The sequence below is a fragment of the Tiliqua scincoides genome, chromosome 2 (assembly GCF_035046505.1).
Source record: "Tiliqua scincoides isolate rTilSci1 chromosome 2, rTilSci1.hap2, whole genome shotgun sequence".
Lineage (NCBI taxonomy): Eukaryota > Metazoa > Chordata > Lepidosauria > Squamata > Scincidae > Tiliqua > Tiliqua scincoides.
This window is the reverse complement of record NC_089822.1, coordinates 193,403,744-193,415,088: the sequence shown is the minus strand read 5'-3', so window position 1 is coordinate 193,415,088 and position 11,345 is coordinate 193,403,744. Positions and strand designations below refer to the sequence as shown.

The 11,345-nt window shown below is 44.4% G+C and overlaps 1 protein-coding gene across 1 annotated transcript; it reads left to right on the top strand.

Moving 5' to 3' along the window:
- The first annotated feature begins 525 nt into the window (after positions 1-525).
- Positions 526-7,974, top strand: RPS14 (ribosomal protein S14). Its single transcript, XM_066616411.1, has 5 exons — positions 526-633; positions 4,211-4,361; positions 4,973-5,134; positions 7,230-7,306; positions 7,866-7,974. The coding sequence occupies exons 2-5, from the start codon at positions 4,213-4,215 to the stop codon at positions 7,931-7,933; spliced, it is 456 nt and encodes a 151-aa protein (XP_066472508.1). The 5' UTR covers positions 526-633; positions 4,211-4,212; the 3' UTR covers positions 7,934-7,974.
- Positions 7,975-11,345: the final 3,371 nt, after the last annotated feature.

Here is an 11,345-nt window from a genome sequence, read left to right as displayed (position 1 = left end):
GCCTGTCTACTCATAAGTAAGTCCCATTATAGTCAATGGGATTTACTCCCGGATAAGAGCATAGTCTTACAGTTTAATCCTATGCAGGTCTACTCAGAAGTACATCCCATTATAGTCAATGGGGCTTACTCCCAGGTAAGCGTGGATAGGACGGCAGGCCAAGCTCCTGCACAGCAACCGCCTCAGTCTCCACCTTTGTGACTGGGAGTCGCGCAAGGCTTCGCGGCGCGAGGGAGCGTAGTGACGTCAGAGCAGGCGCGTGCCATCTTGGTGAAATTTTTTTTCTCCAGGCCAAGCGATTTTCTCCAGCTTTGGGGCAGTCGCCGCCATCTTTAGTAAGGGCTTCCCATGACTCCCGCCGCCATTTTGGAATGGGTCACTCTCTCTGTTTCCTTTCACCGCTCACCCCCCCCCATCCCAACGCTTCTGTTCATCGACGACGGTTCAAATTTCAAATTCTTTAAGCGAGGCGAACGAAACAGTAAAGCGCGCGTGGGAGGGGAGGGGAGGCTTGGAGGAAGTGACCCGGCCGCCTCGCGAGGTACTACTTCCGGGTGACGCGAGGTGACCTCTGTCCCCGTGACGCTGCCCTCTTTCTTTCCGGAGCTGGCTGCGGCTCGCAGGGACTCTTGAGTAAGTGGCTGGGGGGCAGTTTTTATCCGCCTCCATCCGCGCGGGTGGGGCCCCTCCGGCTGTTCTGTGGGTCTTCGGTGGATCTCCCCGTCCTAGGCGTTTGGGCAGAGGGGAGATGTGGGGGCCTTTGCCTCCCTCTGCCTGGGGCACGGCCGGGGACCGACGTGGGGGGCAGCGCTGCTTGGAGTCCCTGGTTAGGCCTGCGGCCTCCTCTTCGGCTAGGCCTTTGAGGCCACGCAGCCTCCTCCCATTGAGCAGGACAGGGAGGCCCTGGGGCTAGTGGCCTGGGAGAGCGCTGGGCAGCCTGTTCTCTGACCTGAGACTGTCTTCACTCTGAAGTATCTCCTTAGGAAGTCGGTGTAACACTGAGGTTCATCCTGGCTGGAAATGGCCTGGGAGAATAAAAGCGATCCTTCTCACGCTCAGTAACTATGAATGCACGTGTGGCACAAGGCCTCATGCAGCTGAATGGCAGCTGTCCTGCACAGAGTTCCTTTGCTACATTCCCCACCGAAGGCAGTGGGAGATGTCTCGTCTAAGAACAGGAAGAGCCCTGCTGGATCAGGCCCATCTCCAGCTTCCTGTATCTCACAGTGGCCCACCAGAAGCCCCAGGGAGCCCACGAGGCAGCAAAAGACCTGCATCCTGGTGCCCTCCCTTGCATCTGGCCAAAGCTGCATATATGCAACAGAGATCAAATGTATACACCTGTAGGCTGGGCAAAAAGAAGCTAAACAGCCTATGGGCCCAATCCTGTCCAACTTTCCAGCACTGGTGCAGCCCCAGGGTAAGGGAACAGGTATTCCCATACCTTGAGGGCTCTGTGAATGCCTCCCCACCACAGAAGACAGCGCATGCCCCATTGGCACAGCTACACTGGCACTAGAAAATTGGATAGGATTTGGCCCTAAGTGTGCAGCCTTTTATCCCTGCGTTTGCATATCCACGTTGTTGGAATTCTGCTTTGGAAAATACATTTGAGATATAATTGTGCGTACTATACTGCACAGTGCAATTTAAATGCGTCCTACAATTGGCACAATGTGGGTTTTAAGTGTTTAGGTTATTTGTTCAAAATCCGTTTTATGTTTGAACTGAAAGGTTATCACAAGTATTTATTGTGGAATGGAATTTTGTGTTCAGGGGTGTTTTGTTGTGGTGGAACTTGAAAGGAAAGATTGGGGACTTAAAACAAGTTGAGGTGGGAGATGTACCTGTAATGGCCTGCTAGAGATGCTGGTTTGAACATTCTATTCTTAATGGAATGAGTGAGTTCCATCCCTCACTGGAATCATTGAGCAAACCTGTGTGTTTACCAAGAAACAGGACACTTCAGGGTTTCTCCTGCAACTATAAACTATCCGAACTTGCGTTAAAAATAAAAAGGACAATGATATGCTATATTCCAATATCTTTGCGCAGTGATTCACTTTCAAGCTTCCATGTGCATCCTTTTATTGTGGAAATTCTGAGCTGAAACCATAAAAAGTAGAGTTACCTTTTCTCTTATACAGACAAGGAGAAAATGCCCTATACAATATTTATAAGCCCCAGGCAGTTCCCAGTTGGTCTCTCATCAAAGTACTGACCAGGTCCAAATTTGTTTAGCTTTGGAGACAACTTCAGGCATTTTTGGCTTTTAAGGGTGGTTTTAATGCTCCAGTCCTCAATAGCTGCTGAGCATTCCACACTTAGTTGATTCATCATGCCCTTTTTAGTTCAGAAATGCTTTTTTGGGGTGCTGGCGTTAACATTGCTATATTTTCTTGGTAATTACTGACTAGAACATAGAAATCAGCCCAGACCAGTAGAGAATTTGCCACAGATATCATTCTTTTCATAAAATTCTCATAGGAAGTGTGACATAATGCCTTAGTCACTTCATTGGGGAGGAAATTTTCTTCTGGCTTGTATCTGGTTTTTAAGCTTAAGAAAGGTGGGATAAGAGTAATGTTTGACTTTTTAACCATATGGATCTGACTGTATTAACATGTACTATTTAGTATTAAGAGCATAAGAAGAGCCTTGCTGGATCAGGCCAAAGGCCCATCTAGTTCAACTTCCTGTATCTCATGGTGGCCCACCAGATGCCTCAGGGAGCACACAAGACAGCAAGATACCTGCATCCTGTTGCCACTCTCTTATTATTAGCGTTCCCTATGTTAGAATTGCTTTCTGCCCTTGCAAATATTCTTGTGTGGCACCTACTTGCAGTGCTGCGTATATATCTTTAATTTTCAAGCATGTTGGTGGTTTAATGAGTGGGTAACATTACATTTAAGTATACTGCTGGATATTAAACCAAAGATGAGTCCACTTAACAGTTCTGAAGAAAGAGGTTGGAAGGAAAAGACAACTGTTATGTTAACGCATTTAGATTCTGTATTCTATGCCCTGTGAAGATTTTGGAGAATCAAAGCAAATTAGCCCAAGCCTTTCATTCACTGCAAATTCCAAGTTATGATTGTTGACTGACCTTGTGATGCTGTTCCCTTTCATAGCAATTAAATATATTCCATATAACTTCCTCAGGATTGGGATCTTGCTAAGAAATGTAGTGAGCAATTGTTGTTCGGTATCTTCCCTCAGGTGTATTAGAACGAGCAGACTAAGAGCCCAATCCTATGCCTATCTACTCAGAAGTAATTTCCATTAGAGTCAATGGAGTTTACTCCCAGGAAAGTGTGGATAGGATTGGGCTGAAACTTATATTAGCCTAGTGGCCTATGTCCTGTAGTTGAGAGGAAGGAAGAGGGCACCTTCTGAGCTGACAGTTTCTATTAGCCTGAACCTAACATTCCCTGATTGATGTTGCCAAATTTCTCCTTAATTCTCTCTTTAAAAAAACAACAGTCTGTTGTGCATAAAGAGCCAAAGCAGAAGGGCAAGATACTGTCAGAAATTTTGTAGAATATGGGGCATCCAGTTTCCTGAATTCTGTGCTTGCATCTGAGGAGAATCTTCCCATCGCATATACAGAAGCCTTTCTGGTACCTCTCACAACAATACAGGTGCCTATAGTGCATGTCTTGCCCCATGCTCCTATTGAACAGGGAGCTTATCATTGACAACATTGACCTCTGTTTCTTTGCCACAGAGGTGAGGAAGCCACTGCTCAGACTGCATGTCTGTCTTGCAGCTGCTGTTTGTTGCTCTGCCATGTCCAAATTCAGGCAAGAGCGGCAGCTGTAAGAAAGGAGTGTAAAACAGCTATTGTGGTGATTTCCTTGTTTTCTCTTGCCAGGAAAAATCTGAGGGGCTGCAGGTGTGATGTGGTTTAGATTACTGGGAGTATGGGCCAAGGCACATGCTCTCAGGATCTGAAGACTTGGGGACACTTCTAGAAGAATGAGTACAGAGAGGATTCTTCACATGTAGTGTCTTATTAAATAGCCAAGACCCAGCTCCATGCAAATTCTTTTAAATATGCATGTTTGTGTGAATGAAGCCTGAATGATTTACATTTTCCAGGCTGACATCTTATTGCCTAATTGAATAAAACTATTAATAGTTGTTCTAAGAGAAAGTATTTTATGCTCCCTGTCTTCTCCATGATTATTTTTGTTTTTTTCCACAGAAATGGCACCTCGTAAGGGTAAGGAAAAGAAGGAAGAACAGGTTATCAGTTTGGGACCACAGGTTGCTGAAGGAGAAAATGTATTTGGAGTTTGCCACATCTTTGCTTCCTTCAATGACACTTTTGTCCATGTAACTGACCTGTCTGGCAAGTGAGTAGCATGTATTTATGGCTTCACGTTCCTTAGGTGTGTTTTTTAAATGAAAAACATGGACAGAAAATATTGAGAATTCCCAGAGTAGGTTCCCTGTCCATCTGTCCCCATCCTGTAAATGTATATAGATATCAATATCTGTGTTTTTTTTATCACCCAGTACTGTGTTGTTGTATTTGACAGTGCATTGCATTGATATTACAGGGAGACTTTGGATCAGTGCAGAAGCTAGGACTCCATGTGGTGGTGTAACATTGCTGCACGAATGCCCCCTCCTTGCTTAGTTTCCTGTAAAGTGTTCAGGCATACTGGAGTGGGGGGAACTTAAGGGGCAGTCCACCTTTGTGCTGGCTTTGTATGTATCTGCCTGTTCTGACAGATGGGAGATCTGGATGGCTAGGAGTCAAGTCTCATGGGGGGTGCAAGCAAACATCTATCAATGTTCATTAGGAGCAAGTGAAAGATTGGAAAGGTCTATCATTTAAAAGTGATCTGGTAAGGATAGCAAGTACAGTTCTCAGTTCATGCAGTCACTGTGTGCTTTGTATCATGTGAATATGAGATTGGACACAGATATTTCAGTAACGTGGTTACTCTTGCCTTCTCAGGGAAACAATCTGCCGGGTAACTGGTGGCATGAAAGTGAAGGCCGACAGGGATGAGTCGTCCCCTTATGCTGCTATGTTGGCTGCCCAGGATGTTGCCCAGAGATGCAAGGAGCTGGGAATCACAGCCCTTCACATCAAGCTGCGGGCTACAGGTGGAAACAGGTATGTGTAACATACACACACTTCTCTCTTGTGAGTTGCTGAGCCATGGCTGGCATTTACATGGTTTCCAGTTTTTGTAGTATGGAACTAAAGCAGTGGTGGTGTCTGGTGGTACCCGTGGGACCCAGACCCCTGCTGCCTGGCAAAAGACCAGCAACTCAGTGCAACAAGCAGTGGTAGGAGGCTTGGCAGGCACAGCTCCAGCATGCGCTTTTTGCATGCTTAAAAAAGCCCTAGCATTCACCCTGAGCCACTTTACAGGTACTTGTTATGTTGCATCTGGCTTCCAAATCTGGAAGTAACTGGTCATGACATCATCACCAGTTACTAGCGCTAATAACCACATCTGGTAGTACCTCCAATAGGTGGATGATGTGAAATGGTACAGCAGGGGACTAATGTTGAGAAACACTGAACTAAAGCAATAAACAGCTATTTTTAAACTGGCTGCTATGCAAGTATGCCATGGTATACTATTGAGGGGGATGAAATGCTAAATGTTATACTGCCTTATTCTGCAGTAGAAAATCTAAGAATGTGTGTGCACAGATGTAGGTTCTTAGTGATGCTGAACTCCTTGAAGCCCAGATGAATTGAGATGCTAAAATATTTCAGGATAATATATTTTTGTACATTTGATTTTGTCTCTTGCCAGGATGTGGTTTGCACCAGTAGTATTTGAAAGGCATTGCCCATACAATGTAATAATGACATTAGATAGTAACCAGTGGTCCAGCCATTACCAGTACAGCTGCTTTTGAATGCTAGTTTAGCATCTGCATCACTCAACAGAACTGACATGTCTGTGAGGCAAGTTGGGAGGACCAGAAGCAATATAATGTATGGATCCTTAAATATAACTTTAAGTAATCTCATGTCACCTCAGGGTGGTGTAAATTCTAGAAAGTATCATAGGAAGCTGCTTTATCCTGACTCAGATCATTGGGCCATCTAGGTCAGCATTGTCAACACAGGCTGGCAGTGGCTCGCTGGAGGACAGGCATTTTCCTTTGTCCTACCTGGAGATGCCAAAGATTGACTCTGGGACCCTGTGTCAAAAGTACAGGTGCTACTTGATTTGCACAGGGCTGGCATTCTCAGAAATCTGTGCATATATTAAAGCTGCATAAATTAAAACTGCTTTTTCCATAGGAACCAAAGTAAATTATGTTGGTTGGGGGGAAATGTCACTGAACATTTTTTATCTTCTGGCTTTAGAGGAAACCCTCCCTCCCACAGGAAGCTGCCATCATTTTACAGCGTTGTTCATTAGCAGCTAATTTAGTTGCATTTCAAAACTGGTAAACGTCACAAAATGTCTTTGTGTTTTTGAAAGGAAATTGACTGATTTCAAAAATTGCCTGCATGAATTAGACTTCTGGGACTAATTTGCAAATTGTGCTATTTCAGAAACGTAAACCAAGACATTCCTGTTCATGCCAGGCCACTGAGCAATACCCCTACTCTTAAGAGTTGATAAAATTCTTAGAGAAGACATTTAACAGACAAATTCTGAAAACTGTATAGGAAATAGAGTTTGGAAGAGGAGAAGCACTGACTTCAAGAATTCACAAGAAAAATAACAATTGTGTGACCAGGGCGACTTCTAAGGGGCAGAGGGTGTCCGTCTGAAACTATTTCTTTCTGTTCTACACATCTGACTAGAAAAGTAGCTTCATGAATGTCAATAAAACCAACGTCAAACAGTCACAGTAGATTAAATGTCTGGGTTTGAATAAAAACCTGTAAGTGGTTTTAAATTTTGAAATATACTTCCCTCACTCTCTTCCCCAACTCATCTTCCAAGCAAAGAAGGGCCATTGAAGTCAGCTGTGAAAGGCAGCTTTCATTAGTGTGTAAAAAAGATTTCTGATGGATCAGACAATAGTCCATCTAGTCCAGCACCACTTTCTAACAGGGATCTGCTGGCGAGTTTGGGCATAGATGTGCCCTTTCCTCCCCTTCTACCAGTAGCTGCCTGGCCAAGGACAGTAGCAAATTGTGAGCACATGTTGCTGCAGGCACAATGGTGCTGGACTTTGAACATAGCTGGTAAATACTTGTCTTATGTATGTGTTTCATTTTTCCTTTTTAGAACAAAGACTCCTGGACCCGGAGCCCAATCAGCCCTCAGAGCTCTGGCTCGGTCTGGCATGAAGATTGGGCGCATTGGTGAGTTGTCTAATATAGATATATTGTTAAAGTCCATTTCTTGGAAGTATCTTTCCTAGAAAACATAGCTAGTAACACTGAGTTACTTCTGAGTTTACTTCTACTTGGTCAGACAAAACACTTGGTTTACCGTGAGGATGCTGGAAAGTCTTTTCACAAAGAATTGTGACTTATGTGAAGCTGCATTTTTTAGAACACTAGTGATATACCTCTAGTTTAAGAATTACACTACCAAAATTGGTTAGGCTTCTCCTAGTAACAGTCTCTCCTGTTCCGATTAAGTGGTGTGAAAATCCCTAAAGCAGCTGAGTTTTGTTTTAACTTGGTCTTTCACATCCTGAATTTATTTTTAAAAAACAGTGGGATGTATATTGGAGCAGGTTGTCTGGTGAACCTGCATTAAATGGATTGATGTTAAGTTTGCAATTCTTCTGTACTAAGGTATTGTTTTTCATATTACAAAAAGCCCAGTGACTTATGATGGGTTTTTTTGGTTGTGTATGTGCAAGAAATTGGAAGCCTGATTCTGATTATGAAGTGTATATTTCTGTCTCCGCAGAGGATGTCACCCCCATCCCTTCAGACAGCACCCGCAGAAAGGGCGGTCGCCGTGGTCGCCGTCTATAAACAGTAGATGTTATCTTTCATCATTAAAGCTTTCCAATAAATCTCTGTACTCATTTGTTCTTTTCTTGAATGTGTAGTTACTGCTGGTGTTATGTGAAGTGCATCCTTGAGTTGCTGTTGGCCCTTTTTCCAAATAATTACTTCCATGAAAGGCGTTCTCTCTGTGGAGAGTTTTTTCTGTGTGTTAATAGCTCCCATGGGCATTTCTGTTGTGTCACTTTTTATCTGCAAGTTATTTTTCTGTGTAGCTACTTGATATTACTTAACGCAGGATAAAACATCTCGTTGCAAATGGAGGACAGCATCTGTTATAATGCAACTTTGACAGTGTGGGGAGATAATGGTGGTAACTAAAAGTAGAGATGGAAACCACCTACATTCCTTATGCAGAATGAATGAACTCAGTTGCCTGAGTGACAACATTTCCCACGTTACTTCAGAATGTGATAAGCAAGCACACAAATCTAGCACTGTGCTCTTAGAATCTTGGAAAATTTTGGAATCACGTTTGTCACATAACTTTTGAGAGCCATCCAATCAGCAAAGCCTTAAATCTTGTGCCAGGAGGGCCTCTATGTCAATATATTTTTTCCTCTTTTGTTCTATTCTTTTAAACATATCTTACCTTATTCTTTATTTTGTATTGGTGACTATTGTTTGTAGATGGTTAATATTACTTAGGATAGTTAAAGCTGAATAATATGGATTTGATGTTCATGCATTTATTTCCCTGTTGTAATTTTACTTAAGAGTTGCAAGGTTACTCCTAATAGTTAAAACACTGAAACTTAGCGTGCACTCCTGACCCAGGATTGGGCCAGCACAAGTCCCTTGCGCTGGCCCAGTAGGGTCACAAACGTGCCATAAGGTACATTTGCACCTCCTTGAGAGGAAACCTGGCTGGCGCTCCAAAAAGCCTCTGCACATAAGCTTCTGCACCAGCTTCCTCTCTGAGGCTTGCGTCGCAAGCAGCAAAGGTAGGCGGGAGGGAGGCATTCCTGGGCAGGGGGTAGGCAGGGAGTAGGAGGCGGGACTGGGATCTGGCGGTTATGCCGGATCCCAACCCCCGTTCCTGGGGAGAACGGAGCAACTTCAAGCTGCTCCACTCTCCTCAAACTTGTGTCATCTCAAGAGGTGGCACAAGTCCAAGGAGACCCATAGAGGCCAGTGGCAGAGCAAAGGATATTGTCCCCCCTCAAAAATACGGGCTGCAGATGCCTAGGTAAAGTATTTGCTGTTATTATAATTTAGAATCAAGTTCCATCTGGGAAAACAAAAACAAAAAAAATAGGTTGCTTCATCTCTTGTTTTTCTCCCCCCTTATTTGCAGAAGTCAGGATTTTAGGCTAGAAGAGAGGTTTGTGGTAAAGGCCCTGCATGTCCAGAGGAGCCATGGTGGGAGCAAGTGAATATTAAATTCAAATTGATGAGGCAGATCACTAGTGTTACCAGTGAGTTTTTAAAAAATTGTTGTTTCATATTCATGTAACCTTTGAGCTGTGTGTTTCTGGACTATTTCCATATGAAACTATGGGCACTGAAATCAGGTGGTCTCGACCCTGCTACTAAGATGCAGCTCAGGCAAGTTGCATACTCTGAAGAAGGAGATCTACTGAGGTCATACTGTTCCTGTTGGATATCTGTGCTTTAACCATTGTGGTACGATTCTGTTTGCCTGACTGGCTTTATCAAGGACTAATGAACATATTGATCAGTCTGAGGGTCTGGGAAAGTGAGCAAATAAGGAACATCCTCCACACAAAGGACCACACCCCTAAATTAACTGATTATTATTATTGTTAACAATATATACCGCTTTTCAACAAAAAGTTCACAACTGATCAGTCACAATCCCAGGAATCTCAGGTCTTTCCATGAATCATGTCTTGACTGGCATGTATGCATTCCCTCAAGTTAGTTGGCAACCTTCAGTCTCGAAAGACTATGGTATCGCGCTCTGAATCGTGGTTCTGGAACAGCATCTAGTGTGGCTGAAAAGGCCGATTTGGGAGTGACAGTCCCTTCCACACTGGGAGCAATTGCAGTCTGTCCCTGGTCTGTCTCCCTGGCTATGGATCTTCCTTCTCTGCCTCAGTCTGTTGGCCAAGTGTCTCTTCAAACTGGGAGAGGCCATGCTGCACAGCCTGCCTCCAAGCGGGCGGCTCAGAGACCAGGGTTTCCCACCTGTTGAGGTCCATTCCTAAGGCCTTCAGATCCTCCTTGCAGATGTCCTTGTATCGCAGCTGTGGTCTACCTGTAGGGCGCTTTCCCTGCATGAGTTCTCCATAGAGGAGATCCTTTGGGATCTGGCCATCATCCATTCTCACGACATGACCAAGCCAACGCAGGCATCTCTGTTTCAGCAGTGCATACATGCTAGGGATTCCAGCTCATTCCAGGACTGTGGTGTTTGGAACTTTGTCCTGCCACGTGATGCCGAGGATGTGTCAGAGGCAGCGCATGTGGAAAGTGTTCAGTTTCCTGTTGTGAGCGAAGAGTCCATGACTCACTGCAGTACAGAAGTGTACTCAGGACACAAGCTCCGTAGACCTGGATCTTGGTACGTTCTGTCAGCTTCTTGTTGGACCAGACTCTTTGTAAGTCTGGAAAACGTGGTAGCTGCTTTACCAATGTGTTTGTTTAGCTCGGTATCGAGAGAAAGAGTGTCGGAGATCATTGAGCCAAGGTACACAAAGTCATGGACAACCTCCAGTTCATGTGCAGAGATTGTAATGCAGGGAGTTTAGTCCACATCCTGAACCATGACCTGTGTTTTCTTAAGGCTGATCATCAGTCCAAAATCTTGGCAGGCCTTGCTAAAACGAATCATGAGCTGCTGGAGATCTTTGGCAGAGTGGGTGGTGACAGCTGCATTGTCGGCAAAGAGGAAGTCATGCAGGCATTTCAGCTGGACTTTGGACTTTGCTCTCAGTCTGGAGAGGTTGAAAAGCTTTCTATCTGATCTGGTCCAGAGGTAGATGCCTTTTGTTGCAGTTCCAAAGACATGCTTCAGCAGGATAGCGAAGAAAATCCCAAACAAGGTTGGTGCAAGAACACAGCCCTGCTTCACTCCACTGCCCTTCATGTCCTTGTGGAAAGACCTCAAACCCTCAAACCCCTATAAATATTGGAAGCCTGCCCCAGTGCATTCATGACTCAAACATGCAAAGACCCCTGTGGCCTTGTATCATTTTTTGGGTCTCCAAGTTACTGTACGGAATCCCAGCACATCAGGTGTGGCAAGTTATCTTCAGGAAGGTAGCTGTAGTTTCATTTTAAACTTTTCCTCAACCATCCCTCCCATATCTTCTTTCTTTCCCCTTAGAGTAGCGTTTTGAAGAAAATATCATCCCTTTTCCTCACAGTGTACAAAACACACATTGCAAACATTCATATACCCCAAGCCAGGCAC